This window comes from Neopsephotus bourkii, unplaced genomic scaffold (genome assembly GCF_033783945.1).
Source record: "Neopsephotus bourkii isolate Nb327-2 ecotype Australia unplaced genomic scaffold, CSIRO-AGI_Nbou_v1 NB_1139, whole genome shotgun sequence".
NCBI classification, from domain to species: Eukaryota; Metazoa; Chordata; class Aves; order Psittaciformes; family Psittacidae; genus Neopsephotus; species Neopsephotus bourkii.
Genome location: NW_026901625.1, coordinates 4821252 through 4842034, shown reverse-complemented (window position 1 = coordinate 4842034; position 20783 = coordinate 4821252). Strand labels below are relative to the sequence as shown.

The 20783-nt window shown below is 49.7% G+C and overlaps 2 protein-coding genes across 2 annotated transcripts in view; both read left to right on the top strand.

Annotated features, from left to right (window-relative positions):
- Positions 1-14401, top strand: part of KDM5B (lysine demethylase 5B) — a 49637-nt gene extending 35236 nt beyond the window's left edge. Inside the window, exons 18-27 of the mRNA XM_061363114.1 lie at positions 10-124; positions 1984-2339; positions 3471-3609; positions 4973-5152; positions 5950-6108; positions 7271-7756; positions 10801-10912; positions 12021-12175; positions 12577-12903; positions 13521-14401. Coding sequence (XP_061219098.1) covers positions 10-124; positions 1984-2339; positions 3471-3609; positions 4973-5152; positions 5950-6108; positions 7271-7756; positions 10801-10912; positions 12021-12175; positions 12577-12903; positions 13521-13658 — 2167 coding nt within the window. The 3' untranslated portion in view covers positions 13659-14401. The remainder of the gene's footprint in view (positions 1-9; positions 125-1983; positions 2340-3470; positions 3610-4972; positions 5153-5949; positions 6109-7270; positions 7757-10800; positions 10913-12020; positions 12176-12576; positions 12904-13520) is intronic.
- Positions 14402-16769: 2368 nt separating this feature from the next.
- Positions 16770-20783, top strand: part of IPO9 (importin 9) — a 29188-nt gene continuing 25174 nt past the window's right edge. Inside the window, exon 1 of the mRNA XM_061363113.1 lies at positions 16770-16953. Within this exon, the coding sequence (XP_061219097.1) occupies positions 16770-16953 (184 nt within the window). The remainder of the gene's footprint in view (positions 16954-20783) is intronic.

Here is a 20783-nt window from a genome sequence, read left to right as displayed (position 1 = left end):
TGATTGCAGGTACCGCTCCGGAGGAGGCAAGTGTCAGAATCAGCTGACTGTGAATGAGCTGAGGCTGTTTGTGAGGCAGCTGTATGCTCTACCCTGTGTCCTCAGTCAGACACCCTTACTGAAGGTAACCTGCATAATTCTAGGGGAAGGAACACAAGCGTTTGTCCTAGTGATGTATTTGCACTGTGTTAATCTCCTGTCTTAGTGGTTGCTCCAAGAATAAAATCAATTGAACTGGCAGATCTGGGTAACTTGTGTACAGGAGGTGCATAAGAACGGAGCTCTCTGTTCTCCTGGTGTCCATGGTCGCTAGGTTTTTATACTACATAAGGCAATCAAAGTGGTAACGCTGTATGAAGTAATGCAAAGAAGCAGCAGGGTGACTTGTGTAACTCCAGACTAAAAGTTTGGGCTCAGTTAACCAGTCTCCTCTTAAGAGTGAAGCTGGGTTTGTTTGTGAATATTCAAAACTCCAAAGTGTCCCGTGTGACAGTTCTGTTCAGATCACTTTGTTAATCAAGAACCAGCTTTCTCATAGCCTTGTAAATAGATACCTCCTCATGCCATCAACACATGTACCAGGAAAAGCACAGACAGCCCTAGGACAAAGCTGCCAGCCAGGCTCCCCAAAAGCTTGTTCCAGCAGAGTACCTGCTGCTCAGGGTGAGTCAGACAGCAGCTAATGCTGGTTATTTGCTCACCAGCTGATCAGCCCTCAGCCAAATTGCAAATAAGTCAAGATTTGGTTTCAGAATTTGCCAAAACATTGCATATTGTAAAGGAAAATCATCATATGCAGCTCTAATTCCTGCCTTAAAGGAGAAGGGCTTTGCATATTTGTGACTCTGAGAAGCAGGAGATGCAGTGTCCAGCTCCTGAACTGGCTCTTAAGTGTCTGCACAATGCTGAGAGACCAGTGTCGTGTAACTTTTGAATCAGAACAGACCAGCTCAGCTTTATGATTGTTGCTTTGAAGCTTTATTGGGTCTGGAATGTGTGAATCAGATTTTATGTAATCCTATTTACAGTTATTTGTTTATAGCATTGTAACTCTGAAGTTATCTTCCCATTTAAAAAGCAGAAGTTCAGCAATGCCAGACATGCAAACAGTTCTTCTCCATCTGGCATTCTTGAACAGGGAAATATCAAAACACATATGGTCAGGGGATTCTTTTATACCATCCTCAACAGTCCTAAGTTATATGTAGTCATGCAAATTAGGGTGTTAATACAAATGTCAGTTCCTGGAGATCAGTTCACACTTTAATATATCTCTAAATAGGTTTTATTTCCATTACGGGTGAGATCGCCTGTTCTGGCAAACGACCTTCTTGGCAGTATACCAAGACATCAGCTATGAAGGAAGAACTTGATGCTGGAATAGCATTTCAGGCAGTACTAGGAGCACTGGGGAGGATGGCTAGCTACAGAATAACTCCAGCCTTTGCAGTGAGGTCACTCTGACTAGCTGTCCATGATGCTGGGTGAAGTGCAACAGCCATAGAGGTACCTTTTAGGGGTAAAGGCTGTTAAATGTATGGAGAGAGAGCAGGTGTTGCACTGCATGAAACAGTGAAATGCCTGTGGCTTACTGGGACTTGGTGCAGCTCAAAAACCTTAACAGTGCAGCAGAAATGAGCCCCAGAAGCTCCATGTGCTCCCCAGCATTTTTCAAAGCCTTCTTAATCTTAACCTTGTTGTTCTTCAGCCTCCTTAATCATTGCAGAACAAAGCCAGAAAAAGCACTAATGAAACATTTAAAATGTCCCTTTGGATCCTTTTTATTCTTCTAAGACCTCTTTGACACCTGTCTCTTGGTTCAGAGGGGGTTTAGAGTGGAATCCCCTTGTTCTGTGATCCTCAGGCTTGTAGACGTGAGGAGATGCTGATACAGGCACTGTGTGTTGGAGACACGCTCTTTGTCATGATAACTTGGCAGTGGGGTTTTTCTCTCTGATGTATTGTTGCATTTATATATTTCAGGATCTTCTTGATCGTGTGGAAGCGTTTCAGCAGCAAAGCCAAAAACTCCTTTCTGAAGAGATGCCTAGTGCTGCAGAGCTGCAGGAGCTGCTGGATGTCAGCTTTGACTTCGACGTTGACCTACCCCAACTGGCTGAACTGCGGACGCGCCTGGAGCAGGCGCGCTGGCTGGAGGAGGTGCAGCTCACTTCCTCAGACCACAGCTCTCTCACTCTAGATGATATGAGACGTCTCATAGACTCAGGTGTTGGACTCGCTCCCTACCCGGCGGTTGAGAAAGCGATGGCGAAGCTGCAGGAGCTGCTCACTGTGTCTGAGCACTGGGATGACAAAGCCAGAAACCTGATAAAGGCCAGGTAGAGGCTAAATCTTTGTGGTTTGTAGCTCCAGGAGCTGTTTAAAGTGGAAATAGTTGGATTTGCTTCTGAAGGGGCTCTCTTGTGTTCACCCAGTTCACAACATGAAGGCAGATCTGCCATCCAGAAGGGGAAAGGGATGGAGGAGGGAGAGGAGTTGCCTGAGCAATTTTAGGCATTGCTGTTTGTTCCTGGTGTTTGTGGTGCTCCACAATCGTTGTGTGAATTCTCCATTTGACACCAGGAAGGGGTTTAAGACACTTCTTCGTTCCTTTCCACCTTCATCCATCCCCCAGTGTAAGACTGGAGGATGCATGTCCAGATGGAGCTGGGATATATGCCACCAACTGGTAAAACTGTATGAGATGGACTATTTCTAACACTGAGGAGGTTTTTCCAGATGAGCCAAATAGAACCTTAGTAAGAAAAATAGTTTTGCTCATTGCTTTGACCTTCTGATTTATACATTAAAATGGGGGAGAGCACAGTCTGCGTCAGGCTTAGAAAGATGACATAAACTTGTGTGCAGGGTTTCTTCTCTGAGGATTCCTCACTTTTAATTTTATGTTTGAGAATTCCCTGCAGCCTCCTAATTCTGAACACATTGGAGTGTTTCTTATTCCTGAGTAATGCTGCTGTTTGAAATGGTAACTTCAGAGAGCTCAGAACTGGAATAAGCTTGGGATTAACCTCCAGATTGGAGGTGCAGTTGTGTTTGTGTGTTTCTAAAGTAGCAGAATCCAATTGTGAAGTCCAGAAAAGCCACCTTCAAGGGGGTTTTAACCTTCTGAAGCAGGATCTCTTGGCTGGTATCGGTTTTAAGGTTCAGTGTACTGGTTTTAAGGTTCATTGTACCGGTTTTAAGGTTCAAGGTTCTTACCAGTCAAAAGTTAGTAAATGTTAAATCCCCCTTAAGTCCACATGTGAGTATTCCAAGTAGGACTCTATAGCAGACAAATGTACATTTCCAGATGCACACCTCCATCACTAATGCTCTGGTGGTCCTGGCTGCACCTCTGGTTCTGACATAACATCGTTATCTGCTGTAACCCTCAGGCTTTAATAAGCCAGATGAGCAGAACCCCCCACTTGTGTTGCAGTGTTTGACATTGAGCTGTGTTCTTTATGTAGACCCCGGCAGTCACTGAGCAGTCTCGTAGCAGCGGTGAAGGAGATAGAGGAGATCCCAGCCTATCTCCCCAGTGGTGTTGCACTGAAAGATGCAGTGCAGAAAGCCAAAGACTGGCTGCAGGAAGTGGAAGCTCTGCAGGTACGTAAGCTCCATCACCCCTGCTCTGCACCATCATGGGTGTTTTGGTGCTTCAGGATCACACTGCAGTAAGAATGCTTCATCTTGTTGCCTTAGACATGGTGTACTTACGCTCTGGGTGCTGTTGGTTTTACTTTCTGGAGCTGATTTGTATTCTTCACCTTTGCAATTAACTGGGTGCAGTAAAATCTATAAAGGAGCTATTAAGAAAAATATGAAGTTAAAAAGATGTTACAGTATAGAACTTTACCTTAAAGTAAGTTTTGCTTTGTCGCATTTTAACAGTTACCTGGTACTCAGGTTTCCGTGTGCCATCGATTCTATGATTGTGCATCTTGCTGCACTCCTGTAACACACATTATGGAGTGGGTGACCCAGTCAAAGTTCTGCTTGCTGACTCCTGAAGAAACAAATCCCCTAAAATCCTTAAAGGTCACCTGTAATATTTTTTCACATCCTTCTTTTGCCTGACTAAAGCAGGGACTTCTGACCTGATGGCACAAGAATATTAGTAATTACTGGTGGTGGAATCACCTCTTCTGAGGCCCCATAGAACCATAGAATTCATTTGGCATTTCCACATTGGTATCATTAGTGGTGTTATCAGTGTTGTTATCAGACACCCTGAGACTGAGAGGTATTCCATCATCTGTTAGCCATTAAGCATGGCCAGACTCAAGGCTGTTTCTTGTTGTGTTCCCTTATGGTCAGCCTTTAATTTCATAGATTAAAATGCATATAACTTTGTAGCAGCTCTGTCTGAATCTGGAGGCGGAAGCGGGCATCACTACTTTGAGATTTGCTGCTGGAGATGTTGGGGTTGCTCTGGATGAATAGTTCTCAAGTCCCATGGCCCTGCCTGTTGTAGAAATTGCCTCTCAGTGCTGCTTCACAGCTGGACTTGTAACTGGGATGCCTGAGGCGTGGGCTGTGCACTGAGTGAGGAGTCGCTTTCAGCCAGCACGCTGGGTACTTGGGATGGTGCATTGCTGTTGGCAGGGCAGGGACTGGGCTGGACTTGCCTTCAGGGTCTGCTTCAAAATGATTTTGATTTTCTGCTGTGAATGCAGATGTTAGTTTGGAGTCTGCTTATGTTGGTTATGTCACTGGTCTCTTGTTTGTTTATTTGAACTGTCAGTTGGTGAGGGTATTCTCCCTCTCCAAGGGTTTTAGTAGTAGTGTCTGTGTAATTAACGACTGCAGCATGAGAAGCACAAGTGTTGGAACAGCTCTGGAAGTGACTGAAGTGGCTTAGCAGTAGATTTGATTTTAGAAGCTCTACCTTCAGGTAATCTAAATGACTTGCTGTGATTTGTGGAACGTCTTCAATACATCCAGTGTTTCTTCCTGCATAATCTGGCAGGTTGGAGGACGTGTGCCTGTGCTGGACACACTAGTAGAACTCGTCACGAGAGGTCGATCCATTCCAGTGCACCTGGACTACCTGCCAAGGCTGGAGTCCTTGGTGTCAGAAGTTCAAGCTTGGAAGGAGTGTGCAGCTAACACATTTCTGTGCGAGAACTCCCCTTACTCCCTTTTGGAGGTAAGAGATCTCACCATTCCCAGCACAGCTACAGCATGTCAGTCAGGGTTACAGTATTAACTCCTGAAGTAGCAATAAATAGCAAGTATATTTGCAGAACAGTTTTAGGATTATGTTGCTGAACATAATTTTTATTAGATAGACTTATACTTTTAATGATCATGTTAAACTTGTAAAATGCTGAAGATTTAGCCAAACTTCCTCTCTTCTTTCTAATCCTTGGCTAAAGAGCATGCTGTGCCATAGCCTGACATTTCCAATGTGAATATGGGAATATTAATGTACTCTTGGTGCTGAAGTTACTTCAGTGCAGGCACTGGAGCACAGGTTCACTTTGTCCACCTTGGGTTTGCCTCTGATAAGGGTGAGGCTGTAGCTGCGTTTGCTCCCCCTCTGAAGCTCTTGTTGTGTGTGTTCTTGGGCAGTCTATCCTCACCTATGCTGTGCCCCTCTTAGGACCCCCAGCCCTCCTGTCTGTTGATACAGATGGGAATGCAGGGCAGCCTCTGCTCTTTTCCAGGGCTTGCAGCTTAAATGGCACAGAGGCTGCCCATGTATCAGCTGTCTGTACATATCAGCAATCCAAATGAAACATGCAGGCGTTTCCTCCCATTTAATAAAACTGTGTTTTTAACCTTCCAGCTCTCCCCAGTTTCCATATAACTTCATCCTAGTCCCCTGAGTCTTTGATGGAAAAAACTGCAGGAACCCCTGTTGTAAGCAGTCATTTCTGGCTGTGCTAGGGCAGGACGAACGCATTACAAACACGCAGGGAACACTGCTTTTCTGTCCCTCAGGTGCTCTGTCCCCGCTGTGACATTGGAATGCTGAATCTGAAAAGAAAGCAGAAGAAGTTGAAGGAGCCTGTGCCAGGTGGAAAGAAGAAAAGCACCAAACTGGAGACTCTGAGTGACTTGGAAAGAGCCCTCTCTGAGAGCAAAGACACCGCATCTGCGGTACGTGGCCCAGGGCTGCTTTGAACTGCAGTGTATTCTGAGTTCTCTGAATCCCTGTTGAGATCTGTTCTTGCCCACCCTACCAAAACCTTATTAAAGATAAGATAGGGCTTTCCCACATCTGATCCTTTCACAATAACCCTACACCACCTATAATTAGAACAAACACCATAATTAGAGAAAACCTCATGCATGATGAAGCCAGGAAAACATTAGTTCTGAATGTAGGTGAAGTGCTTCATCCCAAAAGACCAATTTCAGAGCCTCCACCATGGTCAGATTAAACAGTGTCCCATGGTTAATGAGGAGCAGCAGGCTGATTTGGTAGGGTTTGAATTTAATTGTCCCTTTAGGTATGGAACATTCAAGTTTTAATCTGTTGGCAACTAGATTTGCAGATGCCTCAGAAGAGGCTCATGGTGAGGCACTGGAATGGGTTGCCCAGGGAAGCTGTGAATGCTCCATCCCTGGCAGTGTTCAAGGCCAGGTTGGACAGAGCCTTGGGTGCCATGGTTTAGTGTGAGGTGTCCCTGCCCATGGCAGGGGGGTTGGAACTGGATGAGCTTAAGGTCCTTTCCAACCCTAACTATTCTATGATTCTATGAGCAGGTGTAGGAAGGGCAGCACACCTCAATATCATTTGGTGTTTCCAAACTCCCAAGGGAGTACATAGGTTAGGGTGCACATGACAGTGTGTACAAAGGGGGGGTACCAGAGGTGAATTTGTGTTTCTGAAAACTGCCCAGATATGTTTTACAAGTACATGGAGTTAGGCTGTACACTTGAGACATGTTCATAGAGAAGTACCTGCAAGCCAAACCTGCACTTGTTTCAGAATGCAGGCTGCTCTAATGAAAGTGATGTGGGTGTAGTACCAAACATGACGGGTTTGGACCGGAGAGGAAGGGAGTGAGGAGATTGTTTTTTGCAAAGGAATAAGCTTTGTATCTCTGGGCCTTATGAGAAAATGGAAGGAAACTGAAGTGGTGGTGTTGCACATCCTCATCAGTGCTTCACTTCAAACATTCTATATGGGACTGGGGAGCTTCTTAATGATCTGCACTACTTGGTGGTGTATCTGACAAGCGTGGCCGTGCAGTCACCCTGTTTCTAATGAGTGATGTTCCTTTTGAGCTGACATCCCTTTCTTTGAACTCTTTAGATGGCCACGCTTGGGGAAGCCCGGTTGAAGGAGTTGGAAGCGTTGCGTTCTCTGCGAGCAGCGAACGAAATGAAGGTGCTGTCCCATGAAGAGAACACGGAACTGAAAGTGTGTCTGTGCCAGAAGGAGCCAGCTGCTCCCATGATCCAGTGTGAACTCTGCCGAGGGTTCTTCCACACCGGCTGTGTTTCGGTGCCCAACGTTTCGCAGGGACCTCGCGTGTGGCTCTGCCCACACTGTCACCGATCGGAAAAGCCACCTTTAGAAAAGATCTTGCCCTTGCTGGCCTCCCTGCAGCGCATCCGTGTGAGGCTTCCTGAAGGGGATGCTTTGCGGTACATGATTGAGAGAACTGTGAACTGGCAGCACAGAGCACAACAAATGTTATATTCAGGGGATGTAAAGCATATACAAGACAAATTCGGCTCAGGATTATTGTACACCAGATGGCAAGCCACGTCAGGCCAGTTGCCAGAGACAAACAAGGTGAGGCTGAGCTGCTGGTGGGGTTCCTGGTGGTGGGTGATGTGTGGTTAGCAGAAATGGTCTGTAATGGGTTTTGGTTCATTGTGTTTGCACAGCAGACTGCTCATGTGTTGCTTTACAGATTAAGGAGTTCTGGTTCTGCCTTGACGTTTATCCAGGACATGTGTGTCCTCCAGCAACAGCTTCATGTTTTCCTTCTGCTGGAGTCCTGGGAACAATTACTCCTAACAAGCCTGTTTTCCCTTCTCCCAGCTCCTGTGCTCTAATGTGATGCTGTTAACGACAAGAGTTGCTGAAGCTATTGTTTCTAGAGTGTTTAGTATTCAATTAGTCTTTATATTCTGTTCTTACAAGTATTTCAATGTAGTTTTAAGTGTTGAGAAATAGTAACAGAGGCCCAAACTGCCCACAGTGTTACCAGCATGGCTCGCAGATGAGCTTGTTTTCAACAGGGTGCCTTCATTGATACTGCTCCTTCTCCTTATCACTTATACTAGAACTCTTGAGCTGAATTTAGAATCATAGAATAGTTTGGGTTGGAAAGGACCTAAAGATCATCCAGTTCCAACTCCCTGCCATAAGCAGGGGCACCACACACTAAACCATGGCACCCAAGGCTCTGTCCAGCCTGGCTTTGAACACCGCCAGGGATGGAGCATTCACAACTTCCTTGGGCAACCCATTCCAGTGCCTCACCACCCTCACAGTAAAGAACGTCTTCCTTATATCCAATCTAATCTTCCCCTGTTTCAGTTTGAACCCATTACCCCTTGTCCTATTGCTACAGTCCCTGATGAAGAGTCCCTCCCCAGCATCCCTATAGGCCCTCTTCACACACTGAAAGCTGCTCTGAGGTCTCCCTGCAGCTTCTCTTCTCCAGGCTGAACAGCCCCAACTTTCTCAGCCTGTCTCCATACAGGAGGTGCTCCAGCCCCTGATCATCCTTGTGGCATCCTCAGGACTTGCTTCAACAGCTCCATGTCCTTTTTATGTTGAGGACACCAGAGCTGCAAGCGGGGTCTCACAAGAGTTAGAGTAAACAGGCAGGATCATCTCCTTGGACCTGCTGCTCACACTTGTTTTGGTGCAGCCCAGGGCATGGTTGGTTTTTGGGCTCAAGCACACACTGAAGCCGGCTCATGTTCATTTTCTCATCACCCAACACCCCCAAGTCCTTCTCCTCAGGCTGCTCTCAATCTCTTCTCTGCCCAGCCTGTAGCTGTGCCTAGGATTGCCCTGATCCGGGTCTAGGACCTTGAACTTGGCTTGATTGAACTTTATGACATTGGCTCTCAAGTGTGTCCCAAGTCTGTCTGGGTCTCATCCCTTCCCTCCAGTGTATCAGCTGAACCACACAGCTTGCTGTCATCACAAACTTGCTGAGGGTGCATCAATCCCACTGTCCATGTCACCAACAAAGATGTTGAACAGGATGGGTCCCAACACTGACCCCTGAGGGACACCACTCATTACCCATCTCCAACTGGACACTGAGCCACTGACCACAACTCTGTGTGTGCAGCCATCCAGCCAGTTCTTTATCCACCGAGTGGCCCAGCCATCAGATTGATGTCTCTCCAGTTTAGAGACAAGGCTGGCATGTGGGACAGTGTCAAATGCTTTGCACAAGTCCAGGTAGATGACATCAACTGCTCTGCCCCATCCATCAGTTGTGCTGATGGATATTCTGCTGATACTTGAGTGAAGCTCAGCAGTTTCAGGTGTGGACATGAGGGAGAGAATAAATGCAGAAAAATCTGAAAGCGCAGCATAAAGACCATCAACCACCCTTAAAATGAAACGCACTCTCTTGCTTTTCCTTTAAACACCTTTATTTTGCTTGTCCGACCCTGTCACAGTCAGTGTGTTTGTGTTTTCATACTCAGTTTGTTAAGCCATAAAACGTGCCACATGTGCTTGAGACGTTTTGTAGCTGCTTCTCAAGTAACTCAGCTCTACCAAGGGGCTGGTGTTGCCCAGATTCCTCAGATAGGCAAGCCTGGGTTTAGAAATTCAAACCATCTGAAGAGAATTTATCTGATCATTTGTTTGAAAGTGTCATTTTACTGGGCCGGCCAGTATAGCTGCAAAAACCTGGGTGAGATTTGGGCATAGAAGTTGACGTTTGAGCTAGAAATGGGAACAGGAAGCTTAGTTTTAGTATCACAGGGTTTGCAGCTTAGTGTGGTACCCATGAGGTTCCTCTGACCTGAAAGCACCCCAACCAGTGTTGTGTGGGCTGGAGCTCAAGGCAGGAAACCTCCTAAGTGGAGGGAGCTCTCACAGAGTTGGTTTGGGTCCTCCTCCCTGGAGCCATCAGTGCTGAGGGCAGGTCAGAGGTGACCTCAAGCCATCAGCACAGGCGTTGAGCAACAGCTTTGGTCCCAATGGCTTTGAGGTGGGGTTTTGGTGACTGCAGTGTCTCAGCGTTGCTGTCCTGAGCTCTTAGCTGGGGTTGTGAACACTGCTTCCCCCAGGGAAGCTTGTAGCAGTAAGCACTGGAGCTGGGCTGCTTTGGCATTGGCCAAAGTGAAGAATGGGGAACATTTAGATGAATTGGAATGCTTCACTTGCAAAACAGCTGCGGGGATTGGTGAGAGCCAGAGTCTGAGCTGCATTAGAGAGGTAGGCGATAGTTTGGAAGGCATTGGGTGGATGCCTTTCTGTTGCTCCCGAGGCCAAACATGACCCTTGCTGCCTTGCATAAGCAGGAGCATGTTTTGCCTTTGGCATGTCTTGTGTGTGTGCTGAGGTGAAGAGTGTTGTCTCTGCTCCTTGGGCTGGTTGTGCTCTGATGGAGCCTGCGGCTGCTGCATGCACAGGGCCCGGTTCTGATCTCTGCTTCACAGCTAAGGGTTCTGGTAAGGAAGTTGCCTTTGCCTGTTTCCAGGTGTGGGCTGAAGGGGCTGGGGGGGTTAGATTGAACAGTTCCAGGAATACAAGATGTAAGCAATGGAAGAAACAAGGATTGAGTCTGTTGCAGCTATTGGACACTCTCAGAACTACACCTTTAGTGAAACTACGTGGTTTGTTTTGTTTTCTAGGTTTCCCAGACAATTGGAGCAATGTCATTCTCCATGCCTCATGACTGGGATAACAGAACCATCTATTTACATTCTCCATTTTCGACAGGACAGCACTGCATCCCACTTCATGGTTTGTAATCTTCACTTTGATTTTGCTTCTTTCTCCCTTCTCCCCCTTTTTGTTCCTCACTGTGCTTGATGGAGGAGAGAGGGTGACCTGGTCAACTGAAGATGGCCACAGGAGGGGAAGGCAGAGAGGAGAGATCCTGAAGTTGTAGGAGATGGATGGGAATGGCATAGGGAAGTAGTGCTGGAGACCATGGGGTAGTTAATCCACAGGACACAAGCCCACATATGTTCTGCTGCAGCACAACAGAGACTTGAGCTTTCTTAGCTGGCGCTGTGCTCCAGGTGACCCGGCTGCAGGGTCTTGGTGTCTATGGGACTGCCACAGACATGCTGTAAATTGCATCATTTTACAACTGTAAAATAAGTTATTTTTTTCATTTCTTCTAATGCATAATGCTGTGGGGACAAAAGTCTGGTCTTCACATCTTCAAGACTCAGTGCAGTTTAATCCATACTAATACAACACAAGACACTTCAATGTTAGAGTTAAAATCAAGCCAGGCAGTCCTTTGTACCACCAGGTTGGTTTTCAGGCCATATTTGAGTTGTAGTGAATACTGTATTCAAAAGCTGTTCCTCACACAGTGACTTTGGCTTTCTTTGGCTGTGATTGTTCCAAAAGCCCAGTGTGAGTTTTGGAGGTCGCAGCAGTGGTGACAGTGCAGCAGGACTCTGTTTCCAGGCTCATCCTCTCAGCTTCCCTTCCTCTCCTCTCCCGGCTTCACTTAGGGATTTCACCCAGTTTGTTCATCTTGCTATTGTTATGTAGTGAGGGGATCATCACACTGCTTGTAGCTTCAGAAGCAGCAGGAATTGCCAAGAATGATGGCAGTTGCTTATCCAGCAAGAAACGCAAATGTGGAAGGGTGCTGAGCCTCCGTGCAGTAACTTCTGAGTGAGCCTTCATCTTTCTTTTCAACCTGCTGTTAAAACTGAGCAGTGAAGAGGGAACAGAGAAGAGTTCATAGCGTTGCAGATTTAGGTCTTTCACAGTTGTTACGGGTTTCTTTTCAATGTGCTACCAGGGAAGGGTTTGCATTCTCTGTGCAGTTCTTGTCAGGGCTGACACTGAGGAATTCCTTTTCTCCTCTCCCTGTCTTTCATCACAGTCATTAGCACAGAGCTGGACGAGCTCATGATGGAAGCCCAGCTGCTGCAGGTTTCCCTGCCCGAAATACAGGAGCTGTACCAGAAGCTCTTCACAAAGCAAAGCCCTGCTTTGCAAACAGAGCAGAGGTCACCCGCTGGAGCGCCGACTGAAAAGGCAAGTGCCTGACCAGAGCAGTGAGCTTGGGTCACGGTGGAGTAGAGGCTCTGCCTGCACCCAAGAGCTTTACAAGGAGGTCTATGTGTGTGGCCCTGCTTCCAGCAAAATACATCTCTCCTAATTTGACTCTTGCCCTGGGTTGAGGCTTTCTGAGAGCGCTGCCTCTGAAGCAGTGGACTCAGAGGCAGGAAATAAGGATCTTTGTTTCTATACATTCTGTCCGTGGGATGTGTGACCCCATCCCTTGCTCCACTCACATTCCCCTTCTGCTGAAACGGCAGCACTCTGTCCGATGCTATACATTCACTTAAGCCTATTGCTAAAAGCAGGGTGTGGAATAAGGGGATGATGAGTGCTAGTTGGATTCTTACAAAGTTGCCAAAATATCTTCCCAATAGAACGAGTGTTGCCGAGGCAAAAAGGATGGAATGACTTACATGGAGAGAAAACTAAAGCGTCGCTTTGAGAGAGAGAGCTTATGCGATGGGAAGAGAGCAAGAGTAAAAAAGATGAGAACACCCAAAAAGAAGAAGCTGAAACTGAGTCACTCGAAGGATCTTGGCACTAACAAACTGGAGAGGGAGCGGGAGCGTCTCCTGGAGATGCAGCGCTCTGCTGAGAGCCACTTGCTTCCCTCAGACATGTCGTTCTCTGAGCAGGAGGACTCTGAGGATGAGGATGCCATCTGCCCTGCTGTGAATTGTCTGCAGCCTGAGGGAGATGAGGTTAGTAGAGCACATCCACTGCAGGGCTCTGAGTGCTGGGATCTAGGGCCTTCAGCTGCCCAAGCATGAGTTACAGAGTGAGCACAAGGCACTCAGTAACCCAGAGGCATCATCTGAGGCATCAAGAGCAGCTGTGTGGCTGCAATGAGGGAGGCAGGTGGACACCAAAACATCTGCATGGAATTGGAAGGAGGAGGTGGGGCTGTGCAAACACCACATTCATCTCTGCTCTTGGAACAGGAATGCAGGTGGGCTTTGTGGATGGAGCAGTGCCTTGGAGCTCTGCACAGTCCATCCCTACTGGGAAAGGGAGAAGAGGGCCACCCTCAGATACCTGGGAGGGCTGTGGTGGTGTTGCCATCCATAATCTTGCAATAGGTAGGAAAGCAACAGGAGGGATGAGAGAAATGTGCCTTTCTCTCAGCTTCAGAGGAGCTGGACTGCAAGAGTCCAGATAACAGTGACAATAACACAATTGAATACCCAGCAGCAGGCAGTTGTACAATGGGACATTTCTGCTCCCATACATAACAGATGAGGAGCCCAGGAACAACTGATGAGCACTGTGTGTGTTTGCCTGGTCCTGCTCTGAACCCTGGTGTGTCTGTTCCTCTCAGGTGGATTGGGTCCAGTGCGACGGCAGCTGCAACCAGTGGTTCCACCAGGTCTGTGTGGGCATCTCTCCCGAAATGGCTGAGAAGGAGGACTACATCTGCGCCAGCTGCACTGGCAAGGACTCTCCCTATCGGAAGTAAAACTGCCCATAACCCATTCAGGACTTGAGTAAAGAAGGTTTTTCAGAGTTTTTCAATAAAGCCACACAGGCTGGTTTAAAAACCAGGTTGCAAATGGTGCTACTTCTATCCTTATGGGATCATTTTCCAGAACTCAAACCAATTTTTGACACTTTTGTATTTTCCCTTGAGCTGTTTGTGGTTGTTGAGGTTCGAGATGCTGACTGTTTAGCAGGGGTTTCCACCGATTTGGAAGGCATTTGAAACACGCACCTTTTCTTGTACAGCATTTAATTACCTCTCTGGGATTTACCGGCGTATTTAATTCAGCTTGGTTTAGGTGCAAAAACAACCCTGCACTATGAATTTTCCAATAAATCCTCTTGTGAGGAAATCCCTGTTTACTCTGTTAACTCCTTGGAGACTTTAGTTTGGGTTTTTTTTTTCTCACTTTGTTTTTTTGTAGATTAGGTTTATTTATCTGAGCAATAACTTCTATGTCTGGTTTCAGTGACTGGAATGATTCTGAACAGAGTGTCGCTTCTAGCATTGGTTGGTGTACAGAAAGCAAATGTTAGATCCTAGTGTCACTGATGGCCTGGTGATGTAGAAGACAGGACAGGAAAAAAAAAAAGGTCTGTAAAGTAATTGCCACAGCTGTATTTTGGCTTTCTCCTTTTTTGGGTAGCTTGTATCAAATGTTGCAGTTTATATTGTGGAATAAACCCCTGGTTATGTTATAAAATTAAAGGTTGGTGTTTTTAGAGAGCTTGAAATGCAGTTTCATTTCCCTCTGGATCTGTATGATTGCATTGATAGTTTCACTGGAGAAATCCATTTTAAGAAAAGAAACAGGACAGGGATATTCTCATACCTTACTCATGTACTCAGGTTGGGAAGGGGAAGACAGATCAAAGTGTCATTCACACCAAAAAGGAGAAAAACCTTTACCATCAAGTCTTGCAAAAGCTTTTCCAAAAGCGAAATGAGTTGCAGGTTTGGTGAATAAATGATTGAATACAAAGGATTTGTGATTTGACAGGGACAGGAATGGGGAACTCATGCAGGAGGCAAAGGTGTGGGGCTGCTCCTTCTGCCAGGCTTGTGTGTGTGGTCCACAGAGCACCCTGCCTGGCCCAGGGGCAGATCCCTTGCAGCTGCTTCTGCTTTCATTTAGGCTAAAAACATGAGGAGTAAGGCAGCTTCTGGACTGGTTATGGTTGTGTCAAAGACTGTTGAGGGACCTTGGCCTGGTGGGTAATGGGGGGCAGTGAGGGCAATGGCAGCAGCACTGCTGCGAGGGGACCAGTTGAGGAGCTGTGCTTTGCTTAAGCCCATGGGGAGCCCATGTGGGGCTACTCCTAAATCCTTTGGGGAGCAATTGCTAACGTGAGCCCTGGCTGTTGCTGCATTGGAAGGGGCCTCAGTGGCAGTGGAGTGGCTCTTGGCCTGCCAGAGGTGGAACTTGTGGAGCTCTGGGAGATGCCACCTTCGGGCATCCTGTCCTCTCCAGGAGGGTGGTACCGGTGCTCCGGCCGTTGTGCAGCAGGAACGTTGGGCATGGCCACTGCTCCGATCCACAGCAGCAGCTGGGGATCCGTATGGATCCGCAGCCTGGGCTGGATCTGGGCAGGAGGCTGCTCCTGGAGGTGTGAAAGAGGTTTCTAGGCAGTTGGGTCAGCACTTGCTGTGTGAAGGCGGCAGGAGTGGTGCTGGTTCTCTTCACACTCATGCCCCCTAATCTGCCATCCGCCTGGCTCTGCTTGCACACAGATAATGCACATGCAGGATTTCCCTTCCGCAGGCAGAGGCTGGAATTACAGAATCCGTGTGATCAGTGGTCAGCGAGCAGCAGAGAAATGGGGAATGGAGAAATGAGAGTGCCAAAGGCTTGGTATAAACTTTAATCCAGGGTTTCCCTTGCCCCGCACCTTCTGTGCTGGCACCTCCTTTTTGGAGTGGGAAGGGAGGGAGGAAATCCTGTTCTGGGATGAAAATGAGTTCCAGGTACAGAACAGGGTGTGATGTTTGAGGGATGACACCTCAGTCACTAATAGCTTCACATGCAGTTGAAATTTGGGTGTAGAAACCATAGATGGTGGGGAGGATGCTCCTTTTACAGCCCCTGCAGTCCCATGTTTGCAAGTTAAATGGCACATAGAGGGGGAAATGAGACTGAAAATGTCATCTTTGTACATAGTGGGCCTTAGCCTGATCGCAGGACGGGGTGTGGTGTGGCTGACACTGCCTCCGTACCCAGTGCAGTACCAAACCCCCTTACCCCATGGATGTGAAGTGCTGAGAGGAAGGGTTGCTGAAAGGTGCTTGAGAAGAAACAGTGCTGTGTCCTGAATGAAGAGGTGCTGGGGTTTGGTTTGGAGTTAAAGGGGGCTACAAAGGGGATGGAGACTCCCTTTTTACAAGAAGTCACACAGAAAAGATGTCTGGGGATGGGGCATTTGGATTGCTCCAAACCCTTGTGTCCAACCTGGCCTTGAGCAGTGCCAGGGATGGGGCAGCGTGGATCCTTCCTAATGCCTTATCTCCATCTCCCCTCGGGCAGGTTCAAGCCATTCCCCTTGGCCTGTCCCTACAGGCCCTTGTCCCAAGCCCCTCTCCAGGTTTCCTGCAGCCCCTTTAGGCACTGGAGCTGCTCTCAGGTCTCCCCTTCAGGAGCCTTCTCTTCTCCAGGCTGCCCCAGCCCAGCTCTCTCAGCCTGGCTCCAGAGCAGAGCTGCTCCAGCCCTCGCAGCATCTCCATGGCCTCCTGGAGGGGCAGGATCCCCTCCCTGCCCTGCTGCTCACTCTGGAGGTGCAGCCCAGCACACGGTGGGGGTGTTCTGGGCTCAAGCGCACACTGGAGCCGGGCCATGGGGACCTGCTCTCCGTGCAGCCTGTCCGTGCATGCCTTTAGTGCTTCCGTCCCTGCCTCCCCCTGCCGCCATTTTCCCCTCCCCGCAGCCTGCGGTACCGCCACGCCGCCAGGGGGCGCTGTGAGCGCCCGGCGGGGGCCCTTCAGCGGGGCGGGGCGCTCGGCGTCGCTCGCGCTTGCGTGCCCTGCGTTTGGCGCGCGCGGCGGCCCGTAGCCCGCGCACGGCGGCGGAGCGGAGCCGAGCGGGGTCGGGGGGGGTCCATGGCGGGCGCAGCGGCGGCGGGAGGCGGAGGCGGCGGCGGAGCGGGGGCCGCGGCGGGGCCGGGGCCGGTGGCGCAGGGGCTGAAGGAGGCGCTGGTGGAGACGCTGACGGGGATCCTGTGCCCGGTGCAGGGGGTGCGCGCCGCCGCCGAGGAGCAGGTGAAGGTGCTGGAGGTGACGGAGGGTGAGTGAGGGCCGCGCGGAGCGGAGCCAGGGCGCCGGTGTCCGGGTGGGGAGAGGCCGGTCCCGGGTTCCCCCCCCCCCCCCCCAGCGGGTCCCGGTGCTGGCGCCTCGTGGCCACGCGTTGGGCTCGGCCAAAACTTCCAGATGGAGCGGCCGGGCCGGCGGGGAGCGGGGCCCTCCCGGCCGGGGCCTGCGGGGAGCGGGGCCGCCTGCGCTGCGGCAGCCCCTCCGGTGGGACCCGGCCAGGAGCGCCCTGCCAGGCGAGTCCGAGCGCTGGGCGCTGCTCACAGCACGGTCGTGGAGACCCTTCCCGCTGCAGGGCCCGTCCCGTAGTGACCCCCTTGTGCTGCTCGGGTCCTGCGGGTCGGCATCGCTGCACAGCGTGGTCAGGATGTGGCTGTGCCCCCGTCTTGTGTGGAAGCCTCAGGCTGGGGCTCCATTGTTGTGGAGAGCTGGATGGTGACCGGCCTAAGGCCAGAGCTTGAAACGGCGTTAACCTGCCCGAGGGGAGACTGAGCTGAGCTCTTAGGCAGAAGCTCTTCCCTGTGAGGGTGCTGAGGCGCTGGCACAGGGTGCCCAGAGAAGCTGTGGCTGCCCCATCCCTGGCAGTGCTCAAGGCCAGGTTGGACACAGGGGCTTGGAGCAAGCTGCTCCAGTGGAAGGGGTCCCTGCCCGTGGCAGGGGTTGGAGCTGGAGGAGCTTTAAGGTCCCTTCAACCCAAACCAGTCTGTCATAAGATTCTATGAAGAGCAGGCATCTCAATTTGAAGCAGTGCCTTTAATTCCCTCACCAACACAGCCTTTTTCTGGTGGCAATAAGCTAATTCAGGCTCTTGCTGCTTTTGCCTGGGTGGAAGCTCTACCTAAAATCCCACTGATGATAACGTTCTGTTTCACTTCATTCTGTGACCTGTCCCAAAGGACTAGAATCTGTAGGAACCACTGGTGGTGGTCGCTGCGATGGGAGCTGGGTGCTGCAGGGTGCAGCATTGCCACCCATGGCCCTGAGCTGTGCCCGTGGCAGCTCCATGGGTTGTTCAGGGATGCTCCTGCAAATTCTGCCTGACTTTTGTCTGACAGAGCTATTCTGAAGGTGTTTTATGGAGTGCTTCAAAGTCTTCCTGCTCCTTGACTGTAGGAGGTTGATGTTAAAGGGAGGTGTAAGGGTGTGAGTGGGTCAGGAGCAGTGTTGGGATCGCCTTACTCTGGGAGCACCACTGAGGCAATGGGAGGGATGGTTTGATAAAAGGTTTGTGTGGTCCCTTAGGATGTGCTTGTAACGCTCTTGGGTTAAGCCTTCTTTGATGCATTAGGAGGAAATGTGCGTTGCCACCGCAGCTCTTGGGGCTTTCAGTGAGGGATTCCTGGCATTGCAGAGTCTGGAAGTGCTGTGAGGTTCCTTGACCCACAGCACCTTTGCCTTGCAGAGCCACCACAGTCAGTGTGTCTTCAGCAGCGTTTGTCCCAAAGAGCCTGAATCCTGCCACAAGAGATGAAATCAAGGTTGTGCCATGCTTTGAGTAACAGGGTTTCAGGAAAGGACCTTGTTCGATGGCTTTAGTTGATGGATGTCCCTGAAGTCCCTTTGAGAGCCCAGGGATGCAGCAGAATTACATTGGATGGGCAGCACTGCAGGCAAGAGGAATGAAGTAATGTATGCTTGTGTTTTTCCACTGGTTAACAGTTACCCTAAAGTCACCCACCAGTGCTCTGTGGTTGCAGTTCCAGAAGCACACAGGTCTGGTACCCATGGCCTGGAGGAGGCTACAGAATACCCTCATCTGCAGTTTGCAAGTGACACCAAACTGGAGGGGAGGCGGTTGATGTCCTTGAGGGCAGGGCTGCATTCAGAGAGCCCTGCAGGGATGGACTGAGAGGAACCTCCTGTGATTCAGCAAGGACAGATACCAAACTGGGCACCTGGGATGGCAGAACCCAGCACAGGGATATGGATCAGGCACCACTGGGCTGGGGAGCAGCTTTGTGGCCTGGAAATCCGGGTGGCCAGTGAGCTGGACAGGGCCAGCAGCATGCCCTGGAGGCCACCTGCATCCTGGGCTGTGTGAGCAGGACCAGAGGCTGTGATCAGCCCTCTCTGGTCACTGCTTGTTTGGCCACGTCTGGAATACTTGTCCAGGTTTGCTCCCAGCCCCCCAGTACAGGAAGGGCAGCAACAAATGGGAGATAGTTCAGCAAAGGGCAGAAACATTGCATCCCTTGACACAGGAGGAGATCCTGGAGGAGAAGGGTTTTCCAGTGCGGAGACAAAGAGGGTTTTGGGGTAGATCTGACAGCAGCTTCTGGTAGCTATGAGGAGGCTGTCAGGACACTGGGGGGTTGGAGAGGATGAAGGAAACCAGGCACAAACTGGAACAAGATGTTCCAGCTGGATATAAGGAGGAATTTTCCCCTGTCAGCAGAGCCAAGCTTTGGAGCAGTTTGTAGAAGCTGCGCCGTTTCCAGCCTTGAGGATCTCCAAGACCTGCCTAGAAAGTGCCCTGAGCAGCCTGGTTTGATGCTGCTGGTGCTGCTCTGCTCACAGGGTTGGATGGAGACCTCCTATGGTCTCTTTCAGCTGGGTTATTTAGCACTGCTGTGATTCCTCCTCTCTTGTTCTAGTCGAGCAGCATGGGGGGAATAAGCCATATCCTGGTATGGAGAAACTTGCAGAAAGCAAGAGGAGCTAAAGGAATGCGGTGTTTGACAACACCTTGTCCCTGAGGTGAAGGTGTAGATCATGCATGTCAGAAGTACTTTAGAGAAACACAAGATGTGTCATTAAGCAGTGTGAAAAAGATGCTAAAAGTGAGAGCAGTAGAAAAGAGCACAAGTGTTGGCACTTTTAATGAGAAAGAAATGGAGGTAGAGCAAAAGAAATGGAGGAAAAACTTGGTAAAGACATAAAAACTTGGGCTGCTTTCACATGGGGCAGGAGCAGAACGTGTTTCAGTGGTGTTCATAGCCAGAGGTGACTGCAGTGTGCAGGGTACCTTCCAGGACCTTCACTGAACTGGCCACACTGCAGGGAACACATCAAGTTACCCGATGGACCTCCAGGGGTTTTAAAGGGACTACCATGCTATGAATTGGGATGTAAACTTGGTGCTTAAGGTCACTTAGGGACCAGAGGAGTGGGACAGCTTTGGTGAGGGCTCTAAGGGGAGGAGAGGGTGAACGTTGAGGATGGGGTTGTTACAGGTGAGTCAGGGCAGCTTTTGCTCTGCCTATAGTAGTTATGTCAAGAGGTGGAGTAAGGAGAGCAGGTACATGAGGCGGTTGTGGCAGAGTGGATCTGTGTCCAACAGAAGAGTCCTGGGACTGCCAGAGAGCTCTTAGAAACTTCCCTTACTGAAACTGAAGAAAGGAAACTGCTCCTGGGTTAACAACTGGTTAAAAGCATGAAGACAAGGTACAAGTGACCGGTTGTGTTTCATGCTGCAGGGGGAGAGTCAGAAAGTCCCATGTGTGAAGCTGGATTGCTCAGCACATCCATAAATGATGTGGAAAAGAGCAGATCGTGGGGGGAGTGCTGCTCAGCCTGGCCATGGAGAATGGTGGCAACAGCTCCAGAAGGGTCTCACCAGAGCCAGTGGAGGGTGCAGATGGGGGTGTTTGTGTCAGCAAAGCAGTGCTGGGGGAGGAGGAGACACCTTAAAAAGCAAGGGGCTGGCCTAACTATTGTCACTGGGAGAAGGAATCCCATTGTCAGGGTGGAGAGTTTCCTGAGAACACCCATTCACTGCTCTGCCGTGCTCTGAAAGCCAAATGGACCGTTAAGGAGGGAACAGAGAACAAAGCCCCACATCAATTCCTCATGCTTCTGCAGTGAAGC